The 18531-nt window shown below is 42.3% G+C and overlaps 1 protein-coding gene across 1 annotated transcript; it reads left to right on the top strand.

Annotated features, from left to right (window-relative positions):
* The first annotated feature begins 7390 nt into the window (after nt 1-7390).
* rrm1 (ribonucleotide reductase M1 polypeptide) lies at nt 7391-17329 on the top strand. Its single transcript, XM_056284581.1, has 19 exons — nt 7391-7509; nt 8703-8791; nt 8919-9096; nt 9810-9910; nt 10008-10067; nt 10149-10188; nt 10303-10465; nt 12027-12168; nt 13806-13889; nt 14015-14176; nt 14453-14532; nt 14613-14814; nt 14961-15110; nt 15225-15446; nt 15617-15693; nt 15809-15944; nt 16041-16136; nt 16264-16452; nt 16553-17329. The coding sequence occupies exons 1-19, from the start codon at nt 7491-7493 to the stop codon at nt 16742-16744; spliced, it is 2382 nt and encodes a 793-aa protein (XP_056140556.1). The 5' UTR covers nt 7391-7490; the 3' UTR covers nt 16745-17329.
* The last annotated feature ends 1202 nt before the right edge of the window (nt 17330-18531 follow it).

Below are 18531 nucleotides of genomic sequence, written 5' to 3'. Positions count from 1 at the left end.
TTGTGGGGCATAATTTCCACTATCAATTTCCAATATAGCTTAGCCGATAGAATGAGGGTGTGCTATTTAAACTCCATGTTTAGTGTAGATTAGAGGATAAGAAACCCTGCTAGACTGTAGTTTCCCCGTCCACCAAATGACGTCACGTAACGTCACTTAGTGGCTAGAAAAAAACTCAATCTCACCGACGCTCCAGAGATTGCAGAAACGATGGTGAACAAATGGGGCTTTAGCAAAAGTCCAGTCAGTATGACTATCTGTTGCATGTATAGGCCCGTAGTTATATTTCTTATTTTATCCTGCCATTCTCATCTCTCACGTATGCTCATTCATATTTTCCTTTGGCGTCATCGTCTGGAGCTATCAGGTGTTCATATCACCTGTTCTCATCTATCCAATAGCACAGCGACACACCTGCACGGTTAGCCTATCATCTTGCTGCTGTCTTTTAAGTATGTTTCTCTCCGCCTTTAGTTGTTCATGCTGCTGTTATGCGTCATGCGTGCCCCTCCACCTCCCCATCACTGCCTAGTTCTTGCAGATTCATGTTTCATCTCTTCATCAGCCTCATCACCCTTATCGATCTCAGCAGAAGTCCCCAGCCACACCCCCACCACAAATACACACACAATAGCAAAAAATATAAAGCAAAAACTATAGAGAATATACAAATTATAAAGAACTAGACTAACTGAAGTACTTGATGCCTAAAAAATAGAATAGAATAAAGATATATATATATATGGCTTGATCAAGAGCATTGGTAGAAAAATGAAAAATGAAAAATATAGCAAGCACATGTTACACAAAGAAAAATATGCAGCAGCATGTTCACATATTCAGTTATTGCACAGGGTACAGATATTCAGTTATTGTATATTGCACGTAATGGCAACCTGACAGATGTATATTGCACATAATTTAAGTCATAAATAAATCTTGTCTATAGCAGTACTGTAGATGATATATGGGTCGTCCTTGAATTAAATTATTAAAGTATGAGTGACAGTGTGACAGTGTGCATATTCAATAGAATATGAAAAATACAATGACAGTGAATGCGGCTGCTTCAGCATCCACCTGGGATCGGTGTTGTGGCAGTATGAGGAGTTACACAGTTTTATGGCCACCGGCACGAAAGCTCTCCTGTAGAGCACCTTGGGGGGGATTAGTCTGTTGCTGAAGGTGCCCCTGTGTTTGATCAGTGTGTTGTGGAGGGGTTGGCCATCATGAGCAATGCGTCACGCCCCCTCCATATATGTGGTGTCACTAGTGTGGCTAGCAGCTTGCAGCTCTGTGTTACATCATACTGACAATCTTTCTTTTGGTGTCGGTGCAGTTTTGTTACATTGTGCAGAAATCGCTATATGTTCAGTCAACGAGTAGGTGTGTGTGTGTGTGTGCCGCTCTGCTCGTAAGAGACTGAGGTTGGACTGGGGGTGATACTGTGAGGATGGGTTCTGTTTGTATCACCTGTATGTATTAATCACCTGTCCGCACACAGACCCTTCTCAGCGGGCCCGCTATCGGCGGTGTGTCTGATAAGTCTTACTGAGGGAAACCAAATCCCTCGGGCATGTACCAAATCTTGAGCTTCCTCCTTCAAACTTGAACAAATATTTGTTCCGCGAAGTGCAGCACGAAAAAAGTGGAATCAGTGGGTTTATCTGTACAATGGAAAAAATAAAATAAAATAGCCACACCTCACACCCGATTAGCCATGCCTATTTATTCTCAATTGTAAATTGTGTATGAAGAATACAACTACTGATTTTAGCACCCATGAGATCGCTCTCATACTCAGTTGCATTATTTGCATAGTTTTCTCTGTGGACAGAATTCCCTTCGTTCTTTGTCAGAGGGGAGTGTAAGAGTAGTCTGCATGTCATGTCTTCACCCCCGTATTTCATTAAAATGTATATTTGTACTTTGGCTAGTGATCTAGCCTCCTCTGTTTAATCTGGTAGGTCTCTCCCTTGTTATAGAGATCAAAGTTGTGTACTATCAGGAGTCTGATTCTTCCAAAAACAAATTTCCCATAACCTTCATCGAGATATCATCTATTTTGTTATAAAATGTAATGTTTACATCTTTAAGAACAAATCATTACTTGATCGATATAATAGTTTCAACTGGATGAACTGTATATTATTACCACGACATCCCTATGAGGTTCAAGGGATCCAGTACACACATCTGGGTGATAAAGGTATACTAGTCTGAAAGCTGCTGTGTTGTGAATCAACTCTCTGTGGCTTCATTGTAGTTTGGTAGCGATAAAGTGGGTCCTATTTATTTATGATAATAAATGTCTAATTTGAAGTCCCTGAGTAGGCATCAAGACAGTTAAAAGTCAACAACAGCACTGCTTGTTGAACATCACAATACTAAAATACTCGAACTGCCAACATTTATTTTGAGCAAATTGCCAAATGACGGTGGGCAGGAACCTGTCTGGTCAGTCGTTGTACTACAGAAGAGAGAGAGAGAGAGAGAGAGAGAGAGAGAGAGAGAGAGAGAGAGAGAGAGAGAGAGAGAGAGAGAGAGAGAGAGAGAGAGATGAACAAAATACATCATACGTATTAAAGATCCAGTCCAATGATTTTAATTCATTCAGTCAAGCTTTAATGCGGAATATTAATCAGGAATCAGGAATCAGGAATATTTATTTGTCATTAATGTTAGGAATGTCATTTTTCAGCTTCAAAGATATCATTTAATCTATTATAACTGTTTTGGCACTCCCTCTCGGAACACAGTCAAGTCTCAGGAGGTTGAGGTGGCCCTGAGTCCACAAGACTCTTTATGGATACAAAGCACTCTAACTTGATGGGCAACTATTCAAAAAAACAGACCAAGTGACAGATTAACTGATGATAACAATTCATTGATTTTCCAATCAAATCAGGGTGATGTAATTTATTACCAGAATAAGTTTAAATATCTTGGCAAAACCAGCAGGATAGTTTTTCCAATGGGCTTCATTCATATTTTTACAACAGCAGAAGCTCAAACATTTTGGGTAACTTAACGTCAACGAATTCTCTGTTGAAAAAAAAAATCAAGATCGGAAAACGTGATTTTCATTAGCTTAGGTATAATCTGATAGCAGTGTGTGTGCACCTGGACAGGTGGAAACAGACAGACAGACAGACAGAGTAGCTGCTAATTTTTATTTGATCCACTTCATCATCATATATTTCATAATTCCATTATAATTCTGTTATCCTCTTTCAATGTTGTATTCTGTAAATTGTGTAAACACAACATCCATTGCACACTGTCCGTCTTGGGAGAGAGATCCCTCCTCCGTTGCTCTCCCTGAGGTTTCGTCCTATTTTTTCTCCCTGATAAAGGGTTTTTTAGGGAGTTGTTCCTTATCCGATGCAAGGGTCTAAGGACAGGATGTTGTGTTGAAGTAAAGCCCGTTGAGGCAAATTTGTAATTTGTGATATTAGGCTATGCAAATAAAATGTACTTGACTTGACTTCACCAGACATCCAGGGTAACTGCTATTTCTATGTTGAATGTGCTCCACCCTCTAACAGGTTCCGTTATTGGTTCACCGTTCACACCTTAGGTGAAGGCCATTAAGGAGATGGGCCCAGCTGACATTAGTCAGACACTACCCAGCATAACACCCTATGCAACAGTAGTCCAACAGTAGAGTACTGTCCCCTCTGAGGGTCTCGTACCCTATTGCAACAACCCACTGAGGGCTTGGCACAGCCAACTTATCAGTTGACTGAAGACGAAGCCCCCCTTGATCATGCACTGAGCAACGCATGGTGTACCGAATCAGTAGTCATATCCCTGAGATATGACTGCATGAAGGTTGAAGTGGAGGACCAAGAAGCTGCCAAGCAGATGTCTTCCACTGTCACACCACTGAAAAGTGCCATCAAGGATGCAATACCACTAGTAGAGTGCACCCTGAGGCCCACAGGGGCAGGTCGGCCCATAACATCATAACTCTTGTGGATTGCATCACAAATCCAGTGGGTGCACCATTGTGCTGACAGAGGAGCCCCCTGAGCCCGACCACCATGGCAGACGAGTAGTCAGTTGGATTTCCTGACCATTGCTGAGCACTCCACATAACAACAAAGTGCCCTAGCCAGACACAGGGTGTGGAGGCACTCCTCCTCCTTGTCAGCATGAAGAGGGGGAAATAACACTCTCAGACGGATGATCCTTGACCTAAATGAGGAGATGATGACCTTCGGCTGGAAGGACGGGTTGGGCCACAATTCCACCGACTCCTTGTCCTCACTGACAGACATGCAGGAGGGATGTACCGACAAGGCACACAGACCTCCCGCCCTCTCGGCAAGGTTAAAAGCCAAGAGAATATCCGTCTTGATAGATAACAGCTCCAAGTCCGCCTGGCCAACCGGCGGGCCAGTCAACCCGTCTAGAACCATCTGCAGGTCCCACTGAGGAAAAAAGCGTCGAATAGGGGGCCTCAGCTGACGGACCCCCATCAGAAAGCGCTTGACCAAGGGGTGGCTACTGATTGTGAAGCGGCCAAACTCATCATGGCCTGCTGTCATCGCTGCTGCAAACACCCCCAAGGTAGAAGCAGTGCAGCCACCATCAAACAGGTCCTGTAAACACTGGAGAACATCTTGCAAAAGGCAGGAACGTGGAGTGAGGTCCCTGGCCTCACACCAGCCCGCAAAACCTCACCAGCACGTAGAATAAGCCCTGGAGGTAGAAGGGGCACACGCATTCTGAATAGTTGCAACCACCTCCTCAGGGAGGCCCATATTGCTCAATCTCATCCTCTCATCTTCCAAAACATGAGGCACCGTCCCAGAAATGAACACGAGAGGATTGCACCCTCTGCCTGTTGTAGGGCCATGGGCAGGTCCAGGGCTGGCCACAAACCCATCATCATCAGCTGAACCAGGTCCAGAAACAACATGGCATGCAGGCTCTCCTGCACCACCGCTATCGTTGATAAATGTTGCATCTGAATCCTGTGAAGCAACTGCATCATCAGCCGCAGGGCAGAAATTTGTACAGCAATCCAGGAGGCCATGCTTGGTGAGCTAACGCATCTACCATCAATGGAGGGTGTCGGTCGCTCTCAGAGAAAACCACAGCAGGCACTTGGCATCCTCCTGTTCTCCTTGCTTGCAAACAGATCGGCCTCTGGGGAGAGGCTCCATTCCTTCTGGAGTAGGCCCTCTCTGAACATCCTGTCTGCCCCCACATCGAGAGACACCAGAACATAGTGGGGTTTCAAGGAACATAGATCGCGATCTGTCCATGTCAGGATGGAGACTGTCATTCTGTGCAGGGCCGGGTATCTGATGCCTCCTTGTATGTTCAAGTAAGCCACCACCGTGGTGGAGTCTGACCTCACCATGACATGCTTTCCTCTCAGGTAAGGAGCGAAGTGGTGAAGCACCTTCTGAACTGCTGTGAGCTCCCGAAGGTTTATGTGGCAAGGAGCGCCAGACCACGTGCCCCCCACGCTGGCTTGGCTGAAGGTCCCTCCCGAGCTAGCCAGGGAGGCATCTGTGAAGACCTGGACATAGTGTGGGATGCACCCCAGCCAAACTCCCTCGTGGAGATGGCTGGGCGAGTCCCAAAATCTCCCATCTCTCAGCGCCAGTGCAGGGACGTGGAGCTTGCACTGTTGTCTCGGATTGGGTTCGGCCGCAGCTGTGTGAAACAGCGTTGCAGGTTCCTCATGTGTAGCAGCCCCAGGGTGCACCACTGGGTGAGCTGCTGACATCATCCTGAGAGACACGACACTCCCTGCCGGCACGGAGACCAATGAAAAAATGTGCAGTCAGCTGCAAAAACACTACCACACGCTCCTCTGACAGGCATATTTTGGAAAATTAACTATGCTGAATTAGCTATTATAAGTTCCTGCTTGCTATATACCATTGGATGTACCGACACTGTCACTGGATTCCTTTGATGCTGAAGAAAACTTTGAAATGTGATGATTCCCAGACAAGTTCTGGAGTTATGATTTCCAAGCAGATTTATGGACGTCAGTGGACATTGGACATAATTGTATTCCTGGAAAGTGTAAGTCACACTGAATCAAAAAATATGTGAATCATGTATGTGTGAACAAGGAAGGAGGACAAGAGCAGTGATCAGGAGTAGATCAAATAAAATACTGTAAGATAATAATATATGTCCATGTTGTTTATCCTATATGTTGTTTATCGGACTCCCAATCCGACCATCACTTGGGTGCAACCTGTGGCGGATCCCATCGTCTTCACTCTTGTGTTGCCATGGAACTAGCTCCTCCCAGGCCAAGCAGCGTGGACCAGCGTCGCGACCTGATCACCACTTTAATCAAGGCTTTAGCGAATGGCTCCAACAGTTTTTTTTCCTCTGTCTCTTGGAATGGATCCTCGGACACGAGAGACGCCAACGACGACGACACGGTTATTCTACTATGATATCCCGTAAAGAAATCTAATATAATTTGAGTAAATGTTCTTCCGTTGGCCTAATATTCAATTCAGAGTATTGAAGACCACATTTACTTGGCTTTTTTTTCTGAGGGGGGGGGGGATCCTTGGTTTGCAATGAGAGCAACCAGATTATTATGGCATGAATTCAAATGTAGCAGATTTGTCAGCTAAACATTAATCCTGTGAACTCTACTCCATTATAGTATAACAAAAATAGGTTTCAAGATTAGTAATGCTTTTTATGCTAAGTCCCTACTCTACCTAGGTTATCCATCCACCCATCCATTATCCTGCCTTCAGGGTCACTACGTAGGTTATATAACTTAAAAATGGTAACATCAGACGAATTTTTGCCTCTTTTTAGGTGGAAAAAAGTGAAAATCAGTTATCCCCCACACTTGTGTTATGGTTTCAGAATGATGAAGACAGTTGGAGAACAATTAGATACAAAATAGGATATGGGCTCTACATGCTTTTTTTTTGCTGCTTGGGCAACTATCATGCTTTTCTCAAATGGCTTGAAAATAGTGCATATAGCTGCTGTAAATGGGAAAGCATCTCCTCAGGGGAGCATGCCCCCGGGCCCCCCTAGCTAGGTTTGCGCTATAAACACCTAACGTTTAAAAAGTATGGCTCCGCCCCTGGTACTAGCCAATCAAATGCAGAGTAGGCCGGGTCTTCGCGAAATGCGTGTGGGGGAAAAATAACGCATACCGCGACAACTATAATTCCACTAAAATCAAATGGAAGAATACTACCTCTTTTCTGAATAATTTCCCGCCAGATTTTTTTTCCAGGAAACGGAAACCGGAAGCACGCTCAGGAAAGGGCTTTGATAGGTCGACAACACCATCCGGCTCTTTGCTGATTGGCTGTGGGTTTGCACAGCACAAATAGCGGGTTTTTGGGATAGTTGGCGCGCTGTGGTTTGAGGGCCAGTTGGTGTCTAGTCCTAATAGTGCAAGGCTGTGCTTGTTTCTGTAAGGAAAAACAACTTGTTTTTATTTACCCAGCGCCAAATAGCGAGATTCCGGCAAGATGCACGTAATCAAGCGAGGTGAGTCAGATTCTTGCAGCAATAATGCTTCATAATTGTCCGTTTGCTAAGAGCCCTTTCAGCCATCGACGCCAGACTAAAAAACTGCTTTCTGCCTGCCCGTCGAGAATTGCGTGCACCGGATAATGCATCCACACTGTAACATTATTTTTGGAGATCTATGAATCAAATGGCTTTGCCAGCAGATACTTTGGCCGTTTTGGCTCGACAATGTAAATTTCCACACATTTACTAATGACCTAAACTGAAATAGGGATGCGTTACTCGGCAGCAACAATCAGTTCTGCCAAATAATGCATCTATCCCTTACCTTGACACTCAGTAATGACACTTGAAATCAGCGTTTGATAGGAATCGAATGGTTTATCAGCACATATATAACTTGATCGACTTTGACAGTGATGTTGACACCCCACATTCATTTACCGCATTTAAAAACCTCGTTTTTAGTATAACTATCTGAAATCCTATGCTTAAACACATCGACAAAGAACATCGAATAGTTCGCCCCCAGAAATATTGAGATCATCATTGAACCTGACAAGGAAGATTATAGCCTTTTTTTAAACAGTAATTTCCTTCAAAAATCACTAAAATGTCTGGTAGTTTTCCCTCCGAGGTCCATGCAATTCTCGGCGAGCAGGCAGGAATATTCTGGAATAGTCTCTGGAAACGGCGCTAAAACTGACTATGAGAATGGGTAGAAAATTTTTTTTTAACATCACTAGTTTGGGTCTTCATTTAGCACTATTCAAATAGAAATAGCGACCAGTTCGCTTGTTTAGGGCACGAAACTAGCACGAAAGAAATGGAAACGTCAACTGTAAACCAACACGTTGTTAGGCTCTTACCGCAGTTAGCAATTAGGCTGCGATGACGCAGATTAAATTTGCAGCCGATTTTTACAAAGCAGCTAATAACGTTTGTAAACCTTGTGCCGAAGAGGCTCAATTATCAGTTTAGCTAAAATAGATGGGTAGGTCAAGTTAATAGAGATTTTTTTTAATTTTTTATCGAGTTACATTTGGTGGGAAGTGAATAACGCCACAGAATGTTTTATATATTTGTATGTTCGCCAATACAAACTATTTCACCAATTGTGAAATGCATAAACGGATATATATATAAACTTTACATTTCAGAAAATGGCCAGATAAGGTTGGCTTATTGGTGTCATTGTTGTTGAATTTCAGATGGCCGTCAGGAGCGTGTTATGTTTGATAAAATCACCTCTCGCATCCAGAAGCTTTGTTATGGACTCAACTCAGACTTTGTGGATCCAGTAAGTCCAAACCTCTGTTATCTTTGCATATATTTGCAAAGGAGAGAAAATAGACCTTGCTCTCAAGCTCTTGGCCAAGATTAATGTATACATTTTCTGCCTTTTTAAATCCCTTGTGTTTATTCAGACCCAGATAACAATGAAGGTGATCCAGGGTCTATACAGCGGAGTCACCACTGTAGAGCTGGACACATTGGCCTCAGAGATTGCTGCCACTCTCACAACTAAGCATCCAGACTACGCCATTCTGGCTGCACGCATTGCTGTCTCTAACCTGCACAAAGAGACCAAAAAAGTGTTCAGTGGTGGGTATAAGAAAATTTGATCTCCCTGCTCTTAAAATGCTGAAGGAGGTGTTTCTTGTAATGAGGGTTTGCACATTATAGTCCTGACATGGTTGTAGCACAGTGCACAAGCCAACATGACAGTGATGCTATTGACATGATGTGATGTACTTTCTAATGTGTTGCTTTGTTTTACAATGAGAAAGGGTCACCTTGGCTTTGTAGCTTTCTAAATCAAAAATCCAAATGTTTTCTGCTACTTCCTGTTAGTTCTAATCTTGAGAACAGAGTGGTAGCCTAAAAATTGGAGAAGTAGGCTTATTGTTGGAAGGTTGCCAGGTTGGTTTGGGAAAAAAATTGGGCAACCAAGTGGTATAAATACCCTATGACTGTTAAAATATCTTAGAGCAAGGGGCCTCCATTTCACTGCTTCCAGGCAAGATGTATATCTTCCATTTTTTAAAATTGTTTTATTTTGAAATGTAATGCATTCCATTACTGCCATTGCACATGTCCCAGTCAATCTTCTGTAAGCCCCGAAAACATTATTAGCTGAACACATTCAGGAAAGAGTATTCCAATTAACCTTACCTGAAGACCAACAGGTAGTTCTGTAACATGATGTAAAACAGCAGTGTCGTGATATCTTGATTGGCATTGATTTATGGGGGTAAAAATCAGGTGACTTTAAAAGACAGCTCAAACTGAGTTTTTTATCCGTATTGCTACTATAGATGTGATGGAGGATCTTTACAACTACGTCAACCCATTAAACACACGTCATTCTCCCATGATCTCCAAGGAAACTCTCGACATTGTTCTGGAAAACAAAGAGGTAAGTCTAATTTCAGGATTAAGTTTCTTTCTGTTTGTAAATTATTTTGAACACATAGCTTTGTATTTAACCGCTCATGTGCCTTGAATTTTTGTAGCGTCTCAACTCTGCCATCATTTACGACAGAGACTTCTCCTACAACTTCTTTGGTTTTAAGGTAATTTTTCATCAATTTAAGAGCACACCAGACCTTAAGTCTTCCCTGTTACATATAATTAATTTATTTTTATTTTTCTAGACACTTGAACGGTCCTACTTGCTGAAGATTAATGGCAAAGGTATGGGACGATTTGCATTTGAAGAGATTGGGGATGAATTTTGGTTGTGGGCCTCAACTATCAGTGTTCTGTTGAGAGGTATATCTCATGATTTGTTTAAATTGTACTCTGTAGTTGCTGAGAGACCCCAGCACATGCTCATGCGAGTGTCTGTTGGCATTCATAAAAGAGACATCGACGCAGCCATTGAGACCTACAACCTCCTGTCAGAGAAATGGTTCACCCATGCCTCCCCTACACTTTTCAATGCTGGCACCAACAGGCCACAGCTGTCCAGGTAGGTACCAAGAGAAGGGTGACTGTAGGATCTGATTAATTATAATTGTAAGCTCAATATGCATGCACACAATGTAACAAAAAACTAAAAATTTGTATGCTTCTAACAGGCATGCAAACTCTCACCTTTGGGCAAAATTTGCCATTTTGAATCTAAAATAGGTCACCTCATCAGTGGTTCGCCACGACCCATAGCCAGAAGGTCCGTGAAACAATTTGCTATAAATTACAAAATTTTACTGTATCATTAAAAAGAGCATACTCTTATCTACAGATGGGGACAGTTAAAGCAAGCCTATTGTGTCCATTACTCCCACCCAGTGGGAGTAAGTGGTATTAACATGATTCAAATTGAAATGAGTTTCTGTTCATCACTATGTAACAGGCCTGTATTATTTAGGTTGAAAAGTTTTAGAATACAAATAGTTTCAGTGGCATCTAAGAGTACAAATGGTAATAAGCCCATGCTTAATCAGTGTTACAATTATGAGGTGGTCCTTAGAAAATTTTGTCCCCTGTAAGGGGTCCCTGGCCCCAAAAAGTTTGAGAATCCCTGACCTACATGATTCGTGCAGCTCCGCTGAGAAATAATGATGCTGTGAATGCGCGTGACTTGACTTTCAACAAAATGCAGCAGCCAACCAATTCACTAGTCATAGTACAGCATGAGCCCAGACCAGTCTGTGACCTGCTGTCTGGAAAAAGCTGAAATGAAGTTGCCTCAGTGGCGTGCACCAGCCACAAAACTACAGAGAAGGCGGCAACTGAAAACCCGAAAAATGCCTGCCTGTTGTAAAGCCTTAGGTAAGAGATCAAATTAGAGATAACAAGAATTGTTAGCAAGCTAGCTAACACTGGTAAGGGAGGATGTCAGGTATGGGGAGGTGGACTGCACACTAAGAAGATCTGGTCAGCAGGAACAACTGACAAAAAAACGCCAACAATAGCAGAGTCTGCTAGAAAAGCGACGGCAGCGGAGCAAGTACAGCTGCCAATCATCTGGCAGTGCTCAGGAGAGCAAAAAGCAGACAGCTGAAGAGGGCAAGGCTGAGGCATACGGAAAAACAGTGAAAGCGGGCCCTTGAGACAATGGTCCAGGCCAAGAAGAAAATATAAGGAAAGATTCTTCTAGCCCTGTCCCTCCCACCAGTCCTAAAGCATAGGATACTCTTTCATATTCACATTTGTAAATTTTCTCTTGGTTTTTGGTACAGAGTGGATATGGAGAGTAATGATTTTTGTGTACCTGGTGGGGCTGCCCTGTTAATTTTCTTTGGAAATGTGAGCATATCACATGTAAAAGTACATTTGCACTTGATAAATTAATACTTCGTACTTTATTTTGTTTGATCTTGTAATTCTGTTAGCTTGTGACCAGCACAAGAGTAATCCTAAAAGATGCCAGAAATGAGCATTCAGTAGCTTATTTTTCAAAAATAAAATCCAGGGGAACATACCCCCAGACCCCTCCTAACAGGTCTGTGCTTTTCTTTGCTTATGTATCCTTCTCACCTTTTTCCCCTCTAACCAGTTTGCATGCCTGTTCTTTTGTCTATTTGCAGTTGTTTCCTGCTAGCCATGAAGGATGACAGCATAGATGGGATTTATGACACACTGAAGCAATGTGCCCTCATCTCCAAATCAGCTGGTGGTATTGGTGTGGCAGTTAGCTGTATCAGAGCAACAGGCAGTTACATTGCTGGGGTAAGTGACATGCACTCCATTCTAGAGGAACTTAACCAGATTTTGCAGCAACTTAATGATAAATTTAGGGGGGAAAACGGCCATAAATTTTGCTAACAATTTGTATTGCAAGCTAGTAAGTCCATCCTGTACATCATTTACTTGTGATGTGTGATGGACATTTAAAATGATTTGAGTGGTGGGTGTATTTTTATTTTGATGTATAATTGAACTATAAAGTCACATCTGTCAACCGCTACACATTCTTCGTAGTCACTCCGCATTTTGAGACCAAAATACGCGACTACAAGTTGATAGTCCAAAATACGCAAACGAGCTGCCATTAAAATAAATGCTTGGCCGTTCTGATGGCCGAGCGGAATAAACCGCCGTTCTTGCAATCCGCTTGTCATGTGGCTGGGAGGTTCATATCCCAGACTCGCCGTAACCGGTCACGGCCAGAACGTCCACAGGGTAAGGCATTCATTAGGCTACCCTTACCCGAGGGATAGTGGGTGTAGATCGGTGTAGTGTGCGGAGACTCGTCGTTCTCCAGCGACCCCTCTGGCCCATCCAGGCGCCTGCAGCCAAGCAACTGAAAGCATTCTCCCTACATCTCCTTCGCAGCCTGAAGGTAATGCAATCCATGTGAGACTTCAGCGTATAAAATAGCGAGAGCAGCCGACACAAGTTTGAAGGAAGCTGGTGTTACGACTATCTCCTTTCTGTGGAAACGTGAACCAGGGGAGTTATTCAACAAGAGTTCCGGCCATATGCCATTGGGTTAATCGGGTGGGATAAGGGGAAAAACTAGAAATAAATTTATTTAAAAAAAAATGCTTGAGTGATTTTTAGGCCTCCATAGAACTTTCTGGTTCATTTTGGGCTTCAAAGTGGATTTTTTTTTTTTTTTTTTTTACCCAATGCAAGCCTACCAAGATGGTGAACAGTCACAAATCCCAATGACTGGCGGTTTTGGTTTTTGATTTCAGTATTCAATAAATAAGTGTTTTTTCACAATGTTCTGTGTGATGTTTTTTTTTCGGCGTGTACTTTTGGCACGCACACAAACAAAAAAAATTTGTATGTGTGTGCACGCAAAAAGGACTACCAATTTTTATTCCTTAGGGTTGGCAGGTCTGTAAAGTGCATCTACAGCACTAGTAGGCTAATTAGAGATCTGAGTGTGTTTAAAAAAAAAATGTAAATCCTAGTTGAACACCACCGGTGTCTGAGTTCAAAACAAACCTTAATGCAGAATTTGCCAATATTTACTGTAAATGCCAAGAATATACATAGGCTAGTATCTTTGAAAATTGGGCTTGCGCATGATCTTTTTATTAGCTATTACCTCTAGCTATCTGAGTGAGGCAGAAGAGTTCCTTTATCTGCAGTAAGATACCACCTCTCCTTTGCAGCTCATCTTTCTCTTTGTAAGGTCTCCACAAAATGTGATGAAATCGTTTTTGTTTTGCTTAAATTAATCAATCTGTAAGGAGATGAGTGTACAGTTGTTTTAGTGTAACTATCTATTACAGAGAGATTATAGCTTTCTCTCTAGGTGTATACACTCAAATCAAGAATAGGGACTCTTATTTTCATTTGCCTGATTTAATTCTTACTGTATATTAAAATCTGTTATCCTTATTGTTTTTCAGACTAATGGCAATTCCAATGGGCTGGTTCCTATGCTTCGAGTATACAACAACACTGCACGTTATGTTGACCAGGGTGGTAACAAGGTAGAGAGGATTTTTCCACTGGGATTTTCGTGATAGATGCATGTCATTGGTATGTAGAAAAATGACCGCTTAATGTTGGAATTTGCTTTTTCCTGATTTTTATTTTTTTATTTTTTTAATCCCAGAGACCAGGAGCTTTTGCTATGTACTTGGAGCCATGGCATTTTGATGTGTTTGACTTCTTGGAGTTGAAGAAGAACACAGGGAAAGAGGAGCAGAGGGCCAGAGACCTGTTCTATGCCTTGTGGATCCCTGACCTCTTCATGAAACGAGTTGAGAGCAACCAGGTGGGTTGTGGATGAAGCACACGTAGCATTGAGTCGTTCACTCCAACGCAGTATATTCTAGAACATGAAAAAGTCTCCCTAAAGAAAAGCTGTAGCCAAACTATTGTTGTCAAGAGAGAGGAAACAGTGACTATAAGGGCGGGTTCAGTAGGTCTGATAAGGACATGGCTGCATGTAGGAAACAATTTTAGATGGGGATTATATATATAAGTTATAACCCTTAAAAAACTGACATTTGGCACGGCTAATATCTCATTGGACTCACCCCCTACTCAGGACTGGTCTTTGATGTGCCCCAGTGACTGCCCTGGTTTGGATGAGTGCTGGGGAGAGGAATTTGAGAAGCTCTACACTCAGTAAGGCTAGCACACCAGACTTTTCTCACCCTGAAAACTATTGAAATCTAGTTTGTCTCATGGCTCCTGTTTGTCCACAGATATGAGAAGGAAGGTAGGGCCAAGCGTGTGGTGAAGGCTCAGCAGCTGTGGTATGCGGTCATTGAATCTCAGACAGAAACGGGTACACCATACATACTCTACAAGGATGCTTGCAATAGGAAGAGCAACCAACAGAACCTGGGCACCATCAAATGCAGCAATCTCTGTACAGAGATTGTAGAATACACCAGCCATGATGAGGTAAGGAGACAAATGATTGGAATCATGTCATTTTGCATTCTGTTATCTGTAGATTACCGTGTTGATTTAGCTTATTGCTTCTATTAACAACACTTGGACCATTATGTTATTCAGTGGTCGTTTTTAATCTCTCATCTTTATCCTAGGTAGCGGTGTGTAACCTGGCATCCATTGCTCTCAACATGTATGTCACCCCTGAAAGGACATTTGACTTCAAAAAACTGGCATATGTCACCAAGGTCATTGTGAAGAACCTGAACAAGATCATTGACATCAACTACTACCCAGTGCCTGAGGTATGATATCTTGGTTAGGTGTAATGGAGTTATTCCTGATCATCTAGTTATCTGTGGATCTAAAATTTCCAATGGGTGACTACTCAGAAATGGCCATTCCCTGTTGTCTTTCAGGCTGAGAACTCCAACAAGCGTCACAGGCCAATCGGAATTGGTGTCCAGGGTTTGGCTGATGCCTTCATCCTTATGCGTTACCCCTTTGAAAGTTCTGAGGCCCAGTTGCTCAACACCCAAATCTTTGAGACTATCTACCATGCCGCTCTAGAGTCCAGTTGTGAACTGGCAGCTGAGCATGGTGCTTATCAAACCTATCCTGGTTCTCCTGTCAGCAAGGGAGTGAGTATAGTTTTCACAGTTGTGAAATCATTGAATCCTCCTCAGATAGGTTCCCCATACAATATATTTGCATACATTTTATGGTATCTGCATTTGATGGTGCCCATCTGTTTATCTCGGGACATGGTATGTGTTCGGGCCCTCCTAAGACCTTGCCTGTTGATTAACAGATCCTTCAGTATGACATGTGGGAGAAAACTCCAACAGACTTGTGGGACTGGAAAGCACTAAAGGAGAAAATTGCCAAGTAAGACTCATCGATTGTCATCATTGTTCTTATCAGTTGGCATCATACAGTACCTGGCAAACATCCATGAATTTTTTTTTTGCTAACCACTGATCCCTACCTACTGTGGTCTCAGGTATGGGGTTAGGAACAGTCTTCTGCTGGCCCCAATGCCCACAGCCTCTACAGCCCAGATCCTGGGTAACAATGAGGCCATCGAGGCCTACACCAGTAACATTTACACCCGTAGGGTTCTCTCGGGAGAGTTCCAGGTTAGCTATGGCTGGCTGAATTTTCTTCTTTGTGTTGTCTAAAGTTGTGTGCACATGGCACTGGTTTGTAATATGTCAATTCTGACTCTCCCATAGATTGTGAATCCACACTTGCTAAAGGACCTGACAGAAAGAGGACTGTGGAATGAGGAGATGAAGAACCAATTGATAGCTCATAATGGGTCTATCCAGGTAAAAAAAAAGTCACTTAATATAATAAATCTTTTGGAGTTGTTTGTTTATAGTCCTCCCCCATAGTATTAAATAAGTATTTAAAGTGATTGCTCATTTGGTTGTAAAACATGTCTGACTTCCAAAGAATATTGAAGAGATCCCAGAAGATCTGAAGCAGCTGTACAAAACTGTGTGGGAAATCTCCCAGAAGACTGTCCTCAAGATGGCCGCAGACCGCGGTGCCTTTATTGACCAGAGCCAGTCCCTAAACATCCACATTGCAGAGCCAAACTATGGGAAGCTGACCAGCATGCACTTCTATGGTTGGAAGCTAGTAAGTCAGGGCTGTTTGCCAGCAATCGAAAGGGGTTAAAGTATCCTCAGAATAAGGCATCAGATAAAAGCTTCTAAATGCCCATCTCCTTCTAATACAGGGCTTGAAGACTGGCATGTACTACCTACGGACCAAGCCTGCAGCCAATCCCATCCAGTTCACCCTAAACAAGGAGAAAATAAAGGAGGGCCAGCCAACCAAGACTCAAGAGGAAGAGACCAAAGAGCGCAATACTGCCGCTATGGTGTGCTCTCTGGAGAACAGAGATGAGTGCCTGATGTGTGGTTCTTAAGTCTTCCAACCCCCTGCTTTCGTGTAACTATCTCACTTTATTTCCGGCTGAGGGGCTCCTTTTACATAGTTTGTTGAGATGCACTAGCTTTGATAAAGGAGGCTTTTAGGATGTCCCTCTATTTTTACATGTGCCTGTCTTTAAAACAGATCTAATTAATTCTTATTTATTGTTATGTGTTGCAATCTTTGAAGGTTTATGTCTGTGCGTTTTGTGGAATTAATTGTTTGTTAGTTGTTTTCTTTCCAACTTGGTTGTAATGTAAATTTATGGCGCACAATTTCATGTAAATCTGTACTTTTGATGTGGAGGGATAAATGTTTATTCACCTTTAGTCCTTTGTGAGATTAATACTGATTATTTTTATTAATATTGTATGAGTGCTACAATTTGAATAGAGGGACTAAAGCCAATTACGCAGAGGTTCTCCCTCCTACTGGATGCAGAATTGTTGCTCAGCTCTGCTTTACCCAAGCAGAGCTAAAACCCAGCTGTAGCCTGATGGAGCATCATGACTGGCTGGTGGTTTTTATACTGTCTTTAGTGCCAAAATCTATTTGCCTAAGACACACTCATTTTATCCATTGATAATTGTCTAATCAAGACATTTTGTCTTTAACCACTTCAGGACCAAATTTTGTTGAGGCAGCTTGTATTCCACCCATGAGAAGTAGAACAAATTAGATGTGTGCTTTAACACTCCAGGCGAATGCCACGTGTTTTTAAAAGGAATAGTCACATGGTTAAAATTTAATGGCCGTTTACAGTGCAGAAAACCCCCATGGACTACAGCATTAGTCTTCATAAAGATGGGTTAATTAACATAACTCAAAATATGTAGGAGCATTGCCTCTTTATTTCCACTTTGTGTGGGTTGGTTCACTGAGCCGTTACATATCTGTCAGGTAACAGTTAGTGTCTGGACTGTGACAATAATAAAAAGGACCCGGTAATATAGTAATTTACTACAGTAGTTGAGATATTTTTATGAAAGCAAAAACTTAACCTGTGACAAGGAGTTGAAATAGGATGGTAACGCTCAAATTGCATCTTATTGTCATTAAAAAGCAAAGCTCAATGTTCAACAGAAACTCTGATGCGATGCACTTTGGGAAACATGCAATGCCTTGGGGGAGATGTGCTCAGAGATAATGAGGTCGTGCGTTAGTGAAAACCTCATGGGGACAGTGAGCGTGAAGCAAGCTGAGACGTGCACTCACTGTAACATCAGATGCAGGGCAACTATTGATAAAAGAAAGGACTACAACACTTAACAGCTTAACCATCTGGGGACCAAGGCAGCTGTTATCACGTTCAGACAGTGTCAAGACAATTTTATTTGTATAGCCCAATATCACAAATTAAAAATTTGCCTCAAGGGGCTTTACAGCAACACAACATCCTGTCCTTAGACCCTTGCATCAGATAAGGAAAAACTCCCTGTAACAGAGAATATAGGGAGAACACTCAGGGAGAGCAACAGAGTCACTTCTATGAGTGATTAAAAAAAATATCAGCAGACAGACGCGGGCAAAATATATATTGAAATCTTTAATTTGTTGGGGAAAGCAACCAGAGTGCGAAGATGTCTCGCTAATTCAAGGCTACTTTTCTGTCAATTTTATTATCACAAATTTGTAATTTGTGATATTGGGCTATACAAATGAAATTGACTTGACTTATTTTGATATTAGAATATATGAAGAAAAAGCAGTCGCCTACAGGTTGACCTATCGAGGAATATTTTCTATAATTTTTTTAATTTTTAATCCATTTCTGCAACTATT

The sequence above is a fragment of the Lampris incognitus genome, chromosome 8 (genome assembly GCF_029633865.1).
Source record: "Lampris incognitus isolate fLamInc1 chromosome 8, fLamInc1.hap2, whole genome shotgun sequence".
Taxonomy (NCBI): domain Eukaryota; kingdom Metazoa; phylum Chordata; class Actinopteri; order Lampriformes; family Lampridae; genus Lampris; species Lampris incognitus.
Note: the sequence above shows the minus strand (reverse complement) of the source record. Positions and strands in the feature narration are given on the sequence as shown.